The sequence below is a fragment of the Athene noctua genome, chromosome 2 (genome assembly GCF_965140245.1).
Source record: "Athene noctua chromosome 2, bAthNoc1.hap1.1, whole genome shotgun sequence".
In the NCBI taxonomy this organism is placed as follows: domain Eukaryota; kingdom Metazoa; phylum Chordata; class Aves; order Strigiformes; family Strigidae; genus Athene; species Athene noctua.
This window is the reverse complement of record NC_134038.1, coordinates 157,685,171-157,702,389: the sequence shown is the minus strand read 5'-3', so window position 1 is coordinate 157,702,389 and position 17,219 is coordinate 157,685,171. Positions and strand designations below refer to the sequence as shown.

Here is a 17,219-nt window from a genome sequence, read left to right as displayed (position 1 = left end):
CAGCGGGGCTGGCAGCGTGGCGGAGGAGGGGGGAGCGTGGTGGGGGCTGCGCGGGGGTGTGCACACGTGTGTGTGTGTGTGCGTGTGCGTGTATCGTGCGTGTTCCCCCATGCTGCGGGTCTGCCTGCTCGCGGTTGCCCCGTGTGTGCATGTGTGTGTGTGTACTTGCGTCCAGCGCCCCGGGGATGCCGTGTGTGTCTGAGATGGGGGGGGAAAGTGGGGGGTGGCTGCTGCTGAGCCAGGACACATGTGTTGTTCACGTGTGCATGTGTACGTTCACCCCAGTCATTGTCCCCGTCCTTGTCCTGGCTGCGGGTAGCCCTGACGTCTGTGTCCCCGTGGGGCAGCGCTGTGGGCTCTGGGGGAGTGTCCCCGCTCCCCACGCCTGCTGCATGCCCCCCCTTCACCAGCCACAGTGCCCCCCCAGACCCCCCAGCTGGGAGCCCCCCCAAGCCGTTACCCCCCCTGCACAGCTGGTGACACAGGGTGGGGGATTGTAACCCCCCCAGTGTTGTCCCAGCCTGCTGTGTCACCCCACTCACAGGGAGGGGGACACCCCAGTGGGGAGGGGGGTGCGGGTGGGGCCGGGCGGGGCCGCTGCCCACCCACCCGCTGGCTTCCACTAGTGTGTGCCGTGTTCGTGCTGTCGTCCTGTAGCCGGGCACTGTGTGTGCCCAACCTGCTGTTTCACATAGCCCTGCATGTCGCCTTCCGCGGTAGGTGCCCCCCGCCCGCCCCCCCCCCCAAACACCCCCCCCCAATAAACCAGACAGACACCCCGGCTCTCTGTGTGGCTGCACTGCGGGCCGGGCCCACGGCTGAGCTGTGGCGCCGCGGCGGCTCCAGGGACGGGACCCCATGGGAGGGAAGGGACAAGGGCACCTTCCTGTGGGGCACGGGGTCGACGCCAGCACCCATCTCACGTGGGCTGTGGCCCCACGGGGGTGCAAAGGGCAAGGGGGGGTGTGGGGTGTGTAACAACCTTGAACGCCGGCATAATTAAATATTGCAACAGCCGCTTGGCAGGGTACTCCTGGTGCCAGCTCTGGTGCCAGGGCTGCCGCGCGGCCCAGGCAGAGACGGGGCCGGAGGAGGTGGCATCGCCTTTACTGAGCCCGGGATGCGGCGCAGTGCGGAACTGCACGGCACGGCCCACGTTGCCGTGTTGCCGCAGCCACCCCTGTTCTGGGGTGCCCGTGGCCCCCATCCCCTGGGGCAGGTCACTCCTGCCGGTACGTGCCATTGTAGGTGAAGGGCTCCGGGGCAACGCAAGGGCCGGGGCTGGCGGGTGTCCAGCGCTGGATCTCCAGCTGGGAGAAGGTGGGGGGGTCCAGCGGCCGGACGATGACGGGGCTGCGCGAGGCCACCGAGGGGTCCTCGTCGAAGAAGTTGAAGGGGCGCAGGAAGAAACCGACGGCGTTGCCGGGGGTGGCTGTGTTAGGGATGTCCTCAGCGTGTGGGACGTGCAGGAAGCCAACGGTCACCCAGGCCACCAGGTCCTGCGTGGAGGGAACCGTGGCTGTCGGCACAGCACGGTGGACCCCCCACCAAGTGCTGGCAGGTCCTGCCAGCTCTGTGTCCCCGCCTCCCTGTGTCCCCGGGCTGTCACCTGGTCCTCGATGGTCTCATTGTCACGGAGGAAGCCCTCGAAGCTCACCAGGGGCTCCCAGGGGTCGTTCTGGGCATAGATGCTGCTGCTGCTGGGCTCATTCTCGTGGTGCCGTGTCACGGCCAGGTGATACCTGTGAGGGATGGGGGCAGGATCAGGCCCATTGCTCGGTGCAGGGAGAAGACCCACACATGTGGGTGCCAGAGTGGGGGGAAGGACCCATCTCCCACCCCTTCCCGGGCTCCCCAAGCTGTGCCACCCACTGCCCACGGGTACTGGAGGGAGGTGAGGGGTCCCAGAGGGCTCCCCCAGCACCGGCGAGGCCACCAGCCACATCCCCACTGTGCCAGGACAGGGGGGCCAGAGTCACCCTCAACCGGGGTGCTCACAGCTGGGACCCCAATACAGATGCCACCTCCTGCTCCAGGGTGCCATGGCAGGAACAGGGGGATCCATCCGTGGTGTCACCCGGCAGCCAGGGATAGTGGCAGCCATGACTGTGACCAGCTCAGCAGGGCTGCTGGGGTGGGGACAGGGAGCTGGGGGTGCACAGTGCTGCCGAGGAAAGGTGCCCAATGACCACGGCAGCTGGGTGACGCTCGCAGCTCGGCACGCAGATGGCGGGGCTGGCTGGGCTGCAGCCCACCGGAGCTGGCAGGAGCCACGTCCTCATTCTGCGGGGCCCCCCCGCCCCACCTGCCCCAGGAGATGCCCTTCTCCTCCTGCCAGCCGCGCGGCAGCACGCGCCCGGCGTGGGAGCTGTGCTGGATGCGGTAGCTGCGCGCGTGGCCCCAGCGGTTGCGCCGGTGCGGGTTGTAGAAGAGCAGGTAGCGCGGCAGCGCCTTGCCGAAGGGGAAGGCGGCCTGGCGCTCTCTGCGGCGGGGCTGCCGGTGCAGCCAGGGCTGCACCACGCGGGCGCCGGGGCTCCAGGGGTTGGAGATGTTCTCGAAGCGCACATCCATCGTCTCGAAGCTGTTGCCTGTGCCTGCAAAGCGGAGAGGCTGTGAGCGGCGGTGGGCCCCACAGCACACTGGCAGCCCACTGACGTCAGCCCGCCTGGTGGCCCCTTGCCCAGGACCCCCCAGAGATGCCACCCTGCAGTGGGTCATCTTCAGAGGGTGCCCAGACAGCACCACTCCCCTGGGGAGAGCTTCCAAGCCGCTGGAACCCCATGTGGGGTCTGGTCCCACCTCCCAGCACCCTCCCCAGAGCCAGGGGGTGGGGTGGAGGCTGCACCTGCAATGTCCAGGTCCACCTTGTAGTGCACCAGGTGGGTGTGGAGGTTGCCCAGGACGTGGCTGTGGACGCGGCTGCCGTAGCGCCGGCCCTGCGGCGTGTAGAAGGTGGCGTGGATGAAGCCAGTGGCATGGACCTTGGCCTCCATCACGCCGTTGGGGTAGAGGAGGAAGTCCCAGATGTAGTCGTAGTTGTAGACGGTGGAAGTGGTTCGCAGAACCAGTGCCTGCCCCTCCAGGCCGGCGTAAAAGTGAAACCCTCCCTGGAAGTCACTGTCGAAGTGGCGGCGGAGCGGGACGCCGGTGGGCAGCTCGAAGATGCAGATGGCACGGGAGAAGCGCACCGGCCCATCAGCATCGTAGAGGTGGTGGGCATCCAGGTAGGTGGCCACCTCGGGGCAGTCGATGCCACGGGCCAGCTCGTAGGTGACGGAGCCCATGCCCCAGCCAGCGTCCATGTACTTAGTTTGCATGGCGGCCGGTGTGTGCCCCCCGTAGAAGGCGATGGCCTCCTGCACACTCACCTCGTAGGCCACGCGCTCCCCGTTGAAGCGCAAGTCAAAGAGCTGGAGGCCGGCTGAGGAGCGCAGGCGGAAGGCCAAGCTCCAGCCCCCGTACTCCAGCTGGTTGCCCCGTAGCCGGTACCGCCGGCCCTGGGGCTCACACACCTTGGCTCCGTGCACCTCGGTGGGGGTGTCAGTGGCGAAGTGCCCGCGGGGCTCGTAGCTGGAGAAGAGCTGCTGGGACGGGGGCTCAGCCAGGTGGGCCACCACCAGCGTCCCCTCCTCATAGCGCCGGGCCAGCTCTTGCGGGCTGGAGAAGTACTGCCCGTTGTACCAGAGCTGCTGCACCGCCCAGCGCCCCGGGTCAGGGTCCCGGTGGTCCACCAACACCTCCAGCCCCACCGGGTGCAGGAAGAAACCCTCCACAAAGCGCTGCAGCACCATCCAAGTGCGGCGCTCGCCGGGCGCCAGCCCCCGCGGCGCGATGTCCGAGAAGGTCAGGCAGCGCTGGGAGCAGTTGTGGTACCAGAAGCCGGTGGAGTCACGCAGCAGCCGGTAAAGCGGCTCCATCGCCTTCACCAACGTGCGGTGCAGCAGCTCGTACTCCAGCTGGGTCATGGGCCGGGCGTCGAAGGGGATGGTGCGACCCCCCTTGAAGCGCAGAGGCCGGTAGGAGCTGGGCTGGGGCAGGGGCCCCACAGCGAATTCAGTGACGTTGGGCTCTGCCTGCCCCCCAAAAAAGATGACGGCCCGAGCTTGGCGCCGGGGCCGCGGGCCACCCTGGTCCAGGTAGCGCAGGGCCAGCCGCTTCTTGGGGGGCAGCAGCTCCACCAGGAAGAGGGTGTTTTTGGCCAGGGGCCCCCCACGGCTCGGGGACAGCCCCAGCTCCGGGCGGCTCATCAGGAAGGTCCGCACGGCCCGCAGCTCTGCCGGAGACAGGTCGGCAAAGATGGAGGCCTTGTCCGGAGGCGGCACGGTGGGGCCAGGGCCGGGGCTGGGGCTGGGGCCGGAGCTGGCCGTGATGCCCAGCGCAGCCAGTGCCCAGGCGAGCCAAAGCAGCCACATCCTCGGGGGACCTGGGGGCAGAGGGAGCGGTCGGCTGCAGGGCCGTGTCCGGGACCCCGGCAAAACGGGCACGGCGGGATGACAGTGGCACGGTGCTATGTGTCGTCCTGCCCTGCAGCAGTGCGCCACACTGTGCTGTGCCATGCTATGCTGTGCCGTGCCGTGCCAGCTCTCCTGGCCCAAGGGAGTGTGAACACTGTTGCGTGCTGAGCACCAGCCCCGTGGGAGCACCCAGCTCCCAGGAGGGAGCCGTAGAGGTTCTGGGGTGCCGCCACAGGCACAGTCCCCCCCATTGAGGGGTCTGTGCTGCCAGCCTGGATCTGGGGGGCTCTGCTGGAGCCTGGCTTGGTGGGGAGCCCAGTCAACTCCACAGTGGTGGTTAATGGGCAAAGAACAGAAGTGGGACGGGCTCTACTTGAGGTGCCATGGCCCCATCCACCCAGCACCCCCGCCCAGCACCCACCAGGCTGCTAGAAGCAGCGGGCATGCACCAGCACCCCAAAATGGCCAGCACCTGCCATGGGGACTGCGTGGCCCCCTCTGACCCAAACCTGTTGGGGGCTGGTGCCAGCAGAAGGGACCCCCCCAAATGTGGCAGCTTTGACCTGAGGGACGCTGGCTTGTGGGGCCGGGGGGGCTTTTCGGGCAAGGAGAGGGCCTGCACTGCGTGGGGATGGGTGGCAGCTCTCACCTCCCATGGCGGGACAGGGGGCACGGGGGCACAACCAAAACCCCGGCAGTGCCCCCATGCCATGCAGGGGTCCCACTGCGGGGCTGCTCCCTGCAGAGCCTGGCCGGGCACCCCCAGAGCCCCCCGTGTTGCCTTGGGACTGCCCTGGCACCCCAAAGCACCCCTGCGCAGTGGCTGCCAGGTGGGGTGCAAGGGCGCTGGGGTGCTCTGCATCCCCCCCCCCCGGGGCGGGGCTGCCGGACCCCGACCCGGAGCCGAGCACCCCACCGGGGCGGAGGAGCCGAGACCCCTGCTGTCCTGGCTCCCCAAGGAGCACCCCACCCCCACCCCCCCTTGCAGACAGCCCCCCCAAAGCCCCTCCTCCGCCCCCCACTCACCTGCCCACGCTCTGGAAACCTCCCTGCGTGGCAGCTGCCCGCTCTCTGCCCCGGCCCCGCCGCCCCGGGGGCGCTGACACCCCCCCCCACTGCCCGGGCCAGGGGCCAGCCCCCGCCCGGGGTCAAGGCTGCTGCCGCCGGGGCCCGGCCCCCCCTCCCGCTCCGCCTCGCCCGGGGGGGAGGTGTCCGGCCCCCCCCCGGCAGGGGTTTCCCACGCCCCCCCCGGGGGATGCGCCCCCCGCTCCGCCGCCCCGCACCTGCGCGCTCCCGCCGCCGCTCGCCGCCCGACACGCCCACGCGGGGGGGGCCGGGGAGGGGCCCCACGCGGGAAAGGGGGGGCGGGGAGGGGCCCCGCGCCCCACTCGGGGTGGGACACACACACACCCCGGAGCAATCCCGCCCCCCACCCCCCTTCTTTTCCCCCGCGCATCCTCGAACCGGACACCGGGTGGGCGCGCAACCCACGCACCGTGACAGCAGCACCGCCCCCCCCCGGGCTGTGCGCGGCGTGGGGGGGCCTTCGGGGCGCATCTCGTGGGCCCCCTCCCCTCACTGGGGATGGGCGTGAAGCAGGAGGGGGGGAGGAGGAGAAGGGGGCCCCGCCCCGCTCCGCCTCCCACCCCGCGCGTGGGGCTGCTCGCCCGGCCCCCCGCGGGTTAATGAACACCCGGCGGCCACGCAGGCTCCGTCCCCATCCCTGTGGCCGCCCGGTCGTTCCCCCCCCCCCCCCCCTACCCCCCCCCCCGCGCTGTGGGAGCTCCGCTCTTTATGGCCTCATTGCGATCAAACTCCAGGGACAGGCGAGATAAGAGCTGGGACAAACCCACGCGAGACCACGGCCACGCAAAGGGGCGGGGGGGAGAAGAGCCTGGAAAGGGAGCAACACCCTGAGAGTTAGCGGGGCAGGCTCCCGCCCCAGCTGGAGACGCCAAGGGACGGAGACGTGCCGGGCAGGAGATGCCCGCTCTGGGTCCGGCCACCCCCCAGCCCCCCCCGCCACGGGCAGGGCTCGCCGTGGCCCCGGACAACCGCTCCCTGCCCCGGTATGTCCAGGGAAGGCCAAGGGAGCGGGGCCCAGCTCCGGGGCTGGGATTGGGCCCTGTGGGACACCTTGGGGACCAGCCCCAGGGTGTCCCCCTGCTCCCCCAGGGCTGCCCCCAGCCTGAAGCCCAGCGGTAGGAGCGAGCCCGGGGTGCGGTACAACCATGGTGGCCCCAGGGGCCTCTGTGGCCACGATTCCCCGGGGCCTGCAGTGGTGCTGCTGCCGTGGCTGTTCCCCACCCCATGTAAAATTCAATATTTGGGTGTCAAGGATGTTTCCTGTTCTATGGCTACAAAACCCAGGCTGCAAACAGCCTTTGTGGCCTATATTTAGGCCTTGCTCAAGGCAGCGTCAGCTCAGCGCCCGCTGGAAGCTGCCTTGAGTAAGCAAAAAAGTTCCCCAGCATCTGCTCCCACGGGGCGATTTTGGCGCTGGCACCCAGGTTCGGGCTGTTTTGTGATCTCCTGTGGGTTTTATGGCTGACTGAAGGGATGGGGACTCTGGGTGCCACTGACTGCCTGTCCCTTCCCCACCACAGTCCCCACGGAAATTTCCACCACCCCCGGGTATGTCCGGGGATGCTCTGTGTGGGCTGGATCCCACCAGGACACATTTTGCCGAGCAGCTGCACCAGTGGGCACAGAGCCAGTGTGGGACACGCCGGGTGACGTCTCATGCCTACGGTCCCTGGGGAGGGGGCTCGGGGCCACCGGGCCTTCATGAGCTGGCACTTTCCTCGTGGCATGTGGCAGAATTCCAGAGAAAAAGTTGCGAAACCGCCGCCGTTCACAGGAGCAAGGCCCACGCATGCGAGAGAGGGACCAAACGAAACCCTGCTGCTCCGAGTGAGCTCACAGAGGATGAGTACAAGGACGAGGAGGAGGAGGAGGAAGACGGTGATGCTTGGTTTGCCTCAGAGTTGCAATGAGGATCATCTGGGCCCGTGTCGGCATGGCCACATGTCAGACCTCACCGCTGGGAAATGATGGATCAACCAAGGCCGGGCTCCAAGGGGACCCCCCCCCTCACTGAGGGGTGCTGAGGGAAGCAGCTCCTCCTTCCCCCTCCTCCATCCAGGGAACATGAACCTCAGCCACAGCAGATGTGATTAAACATTATCTCCCTGTTGGTGGCCACGTCTCTCCCGGGGTCCTGCTGCTGCCAGAGGGATCCATCCTGGAGCAGACCTGGAGCTGGGAAGAGCCGTGGGGGATCCAGCCGGACACCTGCAGCCCACAGAGAGGCTGTGGGGAGCACCGGAGGATGCGGCAGATCGGCGGACAAGCTGCTGCAGGGATTTTCGCTGGCTGGCAAAGCCGTCGGCTGTGCCAGGATTACCACCCGAAACACCCACGGCTCAGCAGGGAAAGCCGAGATAATCCGTCACGGAGAAAGGCTGCTCATTTGGGGCTACCGGGTCACTGGGCTCACCATGCCGCTGCCGCGCGCGCCGGTGCCATGCTGCACACCGGCAATGGATGCTGAGGGCTGGAGAAGGGCCAGCTCCGAGTGCGGCACAAGCACTCGGCTCTGGGAAACCCTTCGGGTTTGGGGTGTTTCACCCGCCTGTGGGGCTGCTCCCTCGGGTTGGGGGGGGGGGGGGGGGCGGGCATTGGCACCAGGGTGGGGGCAGAGGCCATGGGTTGGGTGCTGGTGGACAGGGGTGCTGTCCCAGAAAGGGGGCTAGCCCCAGCACCCCGCTGGAGGGACATGGGGCTCAGTGGGACTCAGCACCCACGTCTGCCCCCCCCCCCCATCTGAAGCATCCTGGTGCTCCGGGCTGCTGGGACGTGTGTATCCCCCTCCTCCAGGCCCAGGGGTGTCCCACTGCACCCCCCTGCCAGCTCTGCCCTTTCTCTTCTGGGGAGAGATGAGGGGTAGCTGGGGGGGCCAAGAGCGGGGACTCCATCAGTCCCTTCCACGGGGCCACCCCACCCTGTCCCCTCTCCCCCCGTGGGGATGCGGAGCCCGGGGGTCCCCGGGGGGTCTCCCCAAACCCTGGGGGGGTCTGGGGGCGAGCACAACCCCATGGCAACGCTTCGGCTTATCCCTCCTACACCTGTCCCCATGGCAACGCACCACTTACCCCTCCAGTACCCAAAGCTACACCCCATCCCCATGGCAACGGGTCCCCCACACCTCCATCCCCTTGGCAACACCTCCCCTCCCTGTCCGTCCCGCACGGTTCCCATGGCGACGCCTCCGTTAGTCCCGCCCGGTCACGCCCCCACGGCCACGCCCCCGCGCCCCTCCGTCACCATAGCAACCCCCCCGCCACCGCCCCGCGGTGGGGCGGGGCGCTCTGCCGGCCCGGCAGGGGTCGCGAGGCCGCCGCTCTATGGTCGGCTAGAGCGGCTGCTGTCGCTATGGCAACGCGGCCTGGTCGAGAGGGCCGCCCTCCGGCGCCGGGCGCTGCGTTACCCCCGCGGCCCAGCCGCCACTCTCTCCGCTTGGGCCCCTTCTCCGGCCGGCCCCGCCGCAGGGGGTTACCGTCCCGGGGCGACCCCCCTCTGGCTGGAGCGCCGCCAGTAGCGGCACCGCGAGCCCGAGCCCCTGCGGTGGAAGGCAGGGCTCTGCCCAGCGGGTAAGGCCCAGCAGGGCCTGGGCTGGGCCGGCGGGGCAGGCCTGCCTGCATCCCCAGGAGGAGGCCCGGCGGGGATGGCCTGGCAGCCTCGGCAGCGTTTGCAGGGTCCGTAGACCCTGCTGAGGGCGGAGAGTGGGCTGGGGGCGGCTTTCTGTAGTGATGAGGGGCTGAGGGGAGTCAAGAGGAACCAGCGCAGGCCACACCATGATTCTACTCTGTTCGAAGCAGGAGCCTACTTGCCCCTGGGTGAAGTCCTGGAAGGAACCGTTTCTGCACCCTGGTGCTTGTGCAAGGAGTCCCGGAGGATGTGCGCTGTCCTCCGCAGTAGCAATTACCATGATATACAGGGGAGTTTTACAGGGCGCTGGCGTAGGATTGCTGTAACCATGGCCTCGACGAAGGTCGGCGTGTCTCTCAAGAAAACTGCGTGCAAGTCCAGCAAAGCTTGTGGTTTTGGGAGAGCTCTTCAAAAGGCAGAGCCCCAGAAGACAGCAAGGGAGGTGGCGGGCAGGCCAGGTGCAATCGCCCGTGACACGGAAGGGCACAAGGACCTTTTAGAAGCAGAATGGTTTTGCCAGGCGTGGATGTGGAGCAGCAGGCTGGCTCGGTGTGTATGTGACAGTTCCCCACTGGGAGTTTGAATTGCATCTTGGCAGCAACAGAAGCTTGCCCTAAACCTGCTTGGCTGTTAAAAGCCTCATATTTGCCACTTTATTGGTAATACTGAGCCAAAGCCGTGGTTGTAGAGTGCTTTAGCAGAGTTTTAAAATCTGAGATGCTGAGACTAATCCCTCATGTGACCCCGATGTGCTCCCAGAGTACGGGAACATTCACCATCGCTGCTCCTGCAGAGCCATCTGCACCAGCTGCTGGGTTATAAACTCAGTTTTACTGAGAATTTGGAAAACTGTTCTAGTTTTAAAAGGAAAATTCCTCTGTTTCTATAAAAGGAAACCATACAAGGATGTCTGGAATCAAAGGAGCTTTTGAAACAAAACTTCTGTGCGGGTGTTTATGTTTCATGGCAGATGAAGTTATCAGCCACATGCAGGTGATAAATGGCCATGGGAGAGCGGAGGCCGTTGCTTCCTCTTGCTGGGCAGCAACCGGGGCAGAGCTCATGGCCTTGACGAACTTGCTTTTGCCAGAAGAGAAACAAGAGAAAAGTGAGTACTAAGTAAATGGCCGTGGTGGCCGGATAAACCCCACAGTTAAATGGAGCTCCTCGAGCCTGCAGAGGTTAGGGAGTCCGCTGCGGTGGGGGGGGGGGTTGGTCTTGAAGGTTTTACACTGCTCTGCCCGGAAATGAGCTAGAATGGGGTTTGTAGAGAGCAGAAAATCGTATTTTGCAGCACAGCGGGTTATTTAACAGCCTCCACACACAGTCTGAGTAGACACACAGTGGGACAGTGTGTCTTCTGTGTCTCCTGGAGCAGCAGTAAGGGGGTAGGAAGAGTATCTTGAGCACCCCCATCGTGCTCCTGCTCTGTCCTGCAGCAGCTCACCCTCACCTTCGGGGCACAGCAGGTGTAGGCATCCCCTCCAGTCACATCCCAGACGCTCCTGCAGATGCTTTTTGGTGCCCTGTCACGGTATGTCCCCCCAGGGAAAAGATGAGAGAATTCATCACTGTTACACATGTCCTGGTTTTGGCTGGGATAGAGCTAATTATTTTTTTCCTTCATAGTAGCTCCAATAGTGCTGTGTTTTGGATTCAGCGTGGGATTCAGTATGAGAATAATGTTGATAACGCACTGATTTTTTTCAGTTGTTGCTGAGAAATCAAGGACTTTGCAACTCCCTGTACTCTGCCCAGTGCAGGTGCATAGGGAGATGGGAGGGAGCAGAGACAGAGCACCGGACCCAAACTGGCTGCTGGAATATTCCAGGTCATCCAGCGTCATGCTCAGTGTATAGAGGAAGGTGGATCGGGAAGCGCGCTCTGGCTTCCGGGATTGTGGTTTCAGGATTCTCTCTCCTCTGGGATCCCTAGCCGGGAGTGGGCCGGGCATTGGTCAGCGAGTGGTGAGCAATCACATTGTGCATCACTCATTTGTATTTTCCATTATTATTATTGTCATCATTATTTGAATTTTATTTCAGTTATTCAATTGTTTTTACCTCAACCTACGAGTCTCCTTACCCTTACCCCTCCAACTCTCTCCTCTCTCCCCTGGGGTGGGGGAGGCCGAGCGAGCAGCGGCATGGCATTGGGCTGCCAGCCAGGTTTAAACCACAACGGCGTGCCCAGCTCTGTTATTTCCGTTAGTGAAGAGCACAGTGAGGCCATTATCACGACAGTGAAGGTGACCCAGACGAACATCTCTCATCAAGCTTTGTGTTCGCAGGGGATGTGTGGTCTGGTGGTGGCGAGATCTGGGGAGATCCTCGCTCTGCTGGAGCCTGAGATAAACCTGGCCTCTGGGATGAGCCCATGCTCCGATGGAGGTGGCAGCAGCTCCACAGCCTCTAAACGGCTGCCCCTTTTACAGGCAGAGGCTGGAGACACCAAAATGCTCAGCAAAAGCAGCTGCTCGCTATTGCCAGAGGTACACTGGACACATCTGTGGTGTCACTGGGGTGAGATTTACTCAGACACTCACCTTGGCATCGTTACCAGCCTGCAGTGAGGTTCTCCCCTCTGAACATAGTGCTCTCCTCTTGAGTTTTGAAGTGGGATCCTGCTTGCTTCATCTGATGCCCCCCGTTCCTGTGCTTATTCTTGATGTTGGAGAGACAGTGAACAGACAGACAATCTTCCTCCACCCTCACCAGCTGCTTGTGACCCAGCAGAGCTCCTTCACCTTCCTGACAACTTCTTCCCTGGAGTAGAAGCCTCCCAGCCTCACACAGAGGCTGTTTCAGCTGATCCCTTTTCGGAGAAAGGGCCTGGGAGTGCTCACCCTGCTGAAGGACTGGGTGAGCACAGTGGTGCAGGGACATTCTTGTTCTCCCTCTGCCTCGGGTGACTCACAACATCTGCACTGCTTTCTGACCCCCTCTCATTTTTTACACTCTTTGCCCTGACTGCTGCTCCCCTGTTGAGACGGGGCAGGGAGCCATCGTCCATTACCTCAGGGCTTTGTGTGGCCACACGCAGGGGCTCTGACAACGTGACAAACCAGAGAAGAAACGTGCTGTGTGGCTTCCTGTGGATACATGTGCCACACTCCTCCCCCGTGGGAGAGCTCCTGCAGAGGAAGCGCTTGTGGATGTCTCCAGAGACTGATTTCGTGTCAGCCAGCAGCTCCCAGGCCCTCTCACCGCTGAGTCAGAGGCGGGTGCCACCGGCCGCGTGCCTGCCTGTGCCACCAACTCTCAGAGCAGAGGGGTTTATCAGACGTGACATCTCAAAATAAATCTCTGCGAGACTTCCACGGCCTTCGGCCATCGTCCCGCTTTCCCTTTGCAATCACGGCGAGGAGTGCCGTTGGAGCAGGCTGGAGGGGAAGAATGTGTTTTGAAGATTTTAGTTACAAAGGGGCTGGATTGCAGTGCAACCTGTGAAAAGCAAACACAAGGGCTGGACGTGTCTGGACAGCTTCAAGCGTGTTTCGACAACTCTGCTGTGTTTCTTGTGAGACCTTTAGCTGTTGTATTTCTTAGCAGGAGACCTGTATCTTGGTTTTGAGACAAAATTGTTGGCAATCATCCCCCTCCAACATTAAAGCAGCCTTCTGGAAAGTAGGTACCCACCAAGCAACAGAAATGGGTTTTTTTTGTCATGTCTTAACAAGCGTCTTTTTCTTCCTGAACCATTCCTTTAGACCTGAGAGGCTGCACTTCACTCCTGCTTTGCACGAAACAGTGTTGATTGTCCTTTGCCTTTGTCACCGTGCCACGTACATCAGGTGCTTTTAAAGCAGCGAGGCGTGAAGCAGTCTCCTTTAACGCCGCCCTTCGGAGCCGATCCCTCTGCTCACAGTGCAGTGTGATTGCTGCAGTTCTCAGCTCTCCCTCTTTGGAGGAGGGTTTGAATTGCTCCAGCTGGTGCCTTCACACCAGATGCACTTTTTTTCCGCCTGTTCCATAACTGCAGTCAAAAACCTTGTAATCAAAAGAATAACAAAACACACAATGGCCCTGCAAACTCCCTCATCTCTTCCGCCAGCTGTTCCTTTCTTTTAAGAGAAAAGCTTCCATTACTCAGGCCTTTTATGAGTTTATGCTTCTTTTTGGGGCCCAGATTCAGTGTTTCACCAAAGAGATGTTTCCTTTTAAGGCATACAGGCCTGCTTTGGGAAGGGCAGCTACTAAATCATCCAAGCTGGGCAGCGCCCTTGCTGCTGCAGAAAACGGGATAAGCACTTTGAAAAGCCCAGCCTTCCTCTCCCTGCAAGCACAGCATTCCCCTTCGGCTGCCCCAGGCTGTAGCGTGTCAGTTTACATCCGTGGCTCCTCCATTTCACAGCACAGGCTCTTTTCTCTGCTGCAGGATCAGTCCTACCCAACCCTTGGGTGCGGACACTGCTAAACCTGCCCCTTCTCTCCCCTTCGGCCACATAAAAGGACTTGCAGAGCCTCCTGGTTGCATCTCAGTAGGTTCTGGAGAGAGCCTGCGCACTCCAGGCTGCCTCCAGCCTACTACAGTCCCTGTCTGCAGCTTCCCTGGGGTGTCTTCACCCCAGTCCTGTGCACCGGCTTCATGCCACAGCTCCTCCCCGCTGACAGACTGTCCCGCGGGCTGTAACAGTGAAACCTGGTGGTGGGCGAGCTTGCCCCAGGCTGCCTCATTTCTGCCGTTTGTCACTAACAGAGCCCTTTATGTCATCTGCGCTGACCAGATTATTTAATCAATTGAGCATAGCTGGTTATCTTTGGGAGTGAAAGCGCGCTCTGCAGCCCCAGGGGATGCTGCCCAACACGGCTCTCACAGGGGCTGCCCGCACGCTGCCTTCGGGTACAGTGGAGCCCTCCCTTAGCTTTATCCATCCTGTGTCAGTACAGTAACACGTACAGCTGAGGAAACTCCATCCAGAATTTCAAAGGAAGGTCTCGGTGTATGCAAACAAGGTGGAGATTGGACCTTCATAACCTTCTGCCAGCTGTGAGTTTATCTGTGTCACCGAGGGGTTTTGTCACTGTCTCCTCTGTCTTTTTAAGTTCTTCTCCAAGTGTGAATGAATAGTCAAGAGCTACTTTTTTCCAATTCTCTAAGTGTGTGGGGTTTTTTTCCCCTCTGGACTTTGCAGCCTCCAGAGCAAGCCCTTCTGCTTTTGTGCAGGCCCTTCTGTCTGACACGGTGTCCTTGCGACATCGGCGCTTGGCTTATCCATCGGGATCTCGCCCGCGAGACGTCCTTTGCCAGCCCCACAGTGGCTCCTGGCTCTGCCTCGCGGCGGGTGCCTACGCTGAGCGGGCGCCGCGGTGAGCCCGCAGCATCTCCGGTGTGATCCCGGGCAGGATGAGGTGACGTGTCCGAGTGAGTACGTGGATGCGATGCTCTGTGGCATCCCTCCAAGATATACCCTAATTGGTTTTCACATAACGGAATCTCGTCTTCTGGGGAAAGCTAATTGCACAAAGGTTAATTGGGATCTCGCTTGTGTGGGAGGCAGGGAAGCGTCATCCTTGGCCAAAAATACCCAACAAAGAATTTTGAAACAACTTAGGAATTTTTCATTCAATCAATCTATTTTTGTTGCTGATTGTGACTCTGTCCTCCTCTTTTTCTTCTCTGGTACCCCACGTGAATTGAGCACGAGGCTCATATCCCTGTGTGAGATGTGACTTTGCCCCGAGCAGAGGGACTGGGTACCGCAGGCTTTGCCATCCCGTATGTCTTCAGTACTGCTGTAGCTGGTCCCATAGTGTTGTCCCCTGTCACGGTGACGGAGGGGCTTCTCCTGGCTGTGTGCTGTGGTGGGGGTGCTGGGAGGAGGACATCTTGCAAGGGTCTGCTCCAGAGGAGGCCATGAGGGTGATCAGGGGGCTGGAGCACCTCCCCTGTGAGGACAGGCTGGGAGAGTTGGGGTTGTCCAGCTGAAGAAGAGAAGGCTCCAGGGAGACCTAATAGCAGCCTCTCAGTACTTAAAGGGGCTACAGGAAAGCTGGGGAGGGACTCCTGATTAGGGAGGATAGGCATAGGATGAGGGGTAACAGTTTTAAACTGAAAGAAGGCAGATTTAGATTAGAGATAAGGAGGAAATTCTTTCCTGTGAGGGTGGTGAGGCCCTGGCACAGGTTTCCCAGAGCAGCTGTGGCTGCCCCCTCCCTGGGAGTGTCCAAGGCCAGGTTGGACGGGGCTTTGGGCAACCTGGGCTAGTGGAAGGTGTCCCTGCCCATGGCAGAGGGGTGGGACTGGATGGTCTTTAAGGTCCCTTCCAACCCAAACCTTCCTGTGATTCTGTGGTTAACCCTGGCAGTGCCAAAATAATACAAATGAGGGACAATGTGTCATGAAAAATTTTGGGGTGATCATAAAGACTTTTGTTGGGTTTTTTCCTCCACAGATCAGCAGACTGGGAAGTCCTTCCAGCATCCCTGGGCACCAGCTGCTTTGGGAACTGGGTGTTCTTAGGGAAAGGTGGCAGCTTGCTGGGGGGAGCCTCCCCTGTGCCAGGGCAAGTCCCCTGGCTCCAGTGACAGAGGGCTGTGCAGTGTCCCCAGTAAACGGGGGGCTACTGCTGGGGAAAGCTGACAGTGGAACTGGGGGACCCTGTAACCCACTGTAACGTCACTGTCTGTGTTTGATTCCCTTTGGGATTATTTGACCAATATGAACCATTTTTTCTGATTTTTTTCAGTCTGATTTTTCAACGTATTCAAAAACCGGAAGAAATGTCCTTTCCAGACCTCCACTCCATCACCCGAAAGAGCCTGTGGGTCATTCTGAGTGACAAATGCTCTGCAAAATGGCTGTGCAGAGGCCTCGCTTCACATGTACCAGGTTGTGCCTTTGGGCCAGCCGTGTCCAGCCTCTCCTTTTCCTTCAGTGCTTGGTTCACTGTGAAGTAATCGCTGTAATTTTTAGCACTAAGGAATTGGAGACCCAGAAATCTGTGTCCTTAAGGGTATTAAGAAGAGGATGATGGACATTCTTCAGTGTCTTAAACTCCCCCAGCCCTTCCAGCTCTGGTCTGGTTCCAGAAATATAATTGGGAAAATGTCTTCCAGCCTCATATATTCATTCCCAAGGGCAAAGGAAGAAGAAAGTGAGTTTTGGACTTTTCATGATTTTTTGAGTCATAAAGCAGAAATGAGTGTTCCTGCTTGAGCAAGCCCCCCCCTTCACAGTCCCGTGCTCCCCATTCCCACCCCTGCCGTTCCCTCCGTGTCTGACCAGCTCTTGGCCTGGTTACTGGCGGCCGAACCACGTGTACACCCGGCACGTTGCGGGATGGTAGCACAACTAGGGCATCCCAAAAAAAGCCACCTGGGGCCGGGGTGTGTGTCACGCTCGGAGGTGGCACAGAAACTGTTGGGAGGGGAAGCGTCTGTGTAATAACCGGCATAAATCCCCAGCGGCCCCCGCCCCAGCGCTGGCCTGGAAACGCTCCTGCCACGGTGCTGAGCACTGGCTTCTCCCAATCCGCCTGCCCCTGTTCCTTCCTCGTCGTCACCCTCCCTGACGGCTCTGGTGCGGGGGGTCACAGGCAGATGGGGGGACGTGAGGCTGCCTGTGAAACTGAGGGCGGGGGGGGTTGCTCCTCCTCGATGATATCACATGAGTGTGAACGTTTGCAATATGGTTCTTTCTGCTTGATGTGACGCTTCCGGCTATTGGGGTTTACGTTTCTCAGACCCCGAGGATGTTTAAGCAACCTGACCTGCTTGATAAAAGCTGAGAATAATTCAAAAATCCTCAACTCACCACCGGGCGGCCTGGTGGTGCCGGTCACAGCTGCAGGAACCTGATTCCAGGCCACAGTACATCTGTCGGCCTCGGGGAGCTCCCATCCGACCCTGGGAGCGCAGCAGTGGGTGGCTGGTGTGAAGTAGGGCAGCATATGGACCGCAGCCCCCCCCTCCGGCGAAGGGGAGGGGAGCTGTGTGGTGAGCACGGCTGTTAGAAGCAGCACTTCACCCTCCAGTGGTTGAGGGGGGCTCTGGGCCCCCACGGGGCTGCACGCTGTGGGTGACTGCAGGGTGATGGCAGGGGTGCCTCGGGTTG

General features: G+C 61.7%; 1 protein-coding gene across 1 annotated transcript; it reads right to left on the bottom strand.

The window, feature by feature from the left end:
* Nucleotides 1–1,098: 1,098 nt before the first annotated feature.
* On the bottom strand, nucleotides 1,099–5,774 carry AOC1 (amine oxidase copper containing 1). The gene is made up of 5 exons (XM_074898166.1): nucleotides 5,738–5,774; nucleotides 2,846–4,423; nucleotides 2,306–2,594; nucleotides 1,610–1,742; nucleotides 1,099–1,499 (listed from the first exon to the last, which is right to left on the bottom strand). The coding sequence occupies exons 2-5, from the start codon at nucleotides 4,410–4,412 to the stop codon at nucleotides 1,221–1,223; spliced, it is 2,268 nt and encodes a 755-aa protein (XP_074754267.1). The 5' UTR covers nucleotides 4,413–4,423; nucleotides 5,738–5,774; the 3' UTR covers nucleotides 1,099–1,220.
* Between the last annotated feature and the right edge of the window lie 11,445 nt (nucleotides 5,775–17,219).

What these genes read in the sequence shown, in the direction of transcription:
- AOC1 (XM_074898166.1), bottom strand. Translation starts at nt 4,412, where the DNA reads ATGTGGCTGCTTTGGCTCGCCTGGGCACTGGCTGCGCTGGGCATCACG. An exon ending in GGTGGACCTGGACATTGCAG is followed by an intron (nt 2,595 to 2,845) that starts GTGCAGCCTCCA and finishes TCCGCTTTGCAG; the next exon opens with GCACAGGCAACAGCTTCGAG. An exon ending in AAGGGCATCTCCTGGGGCAG is followed by an intron (nt 1,743 to 2,305) that starts GTGGGGCGGGGG and finishes CATCCCTCACAG; the next exon opens with GTATCACCTGGCCGTGACAC.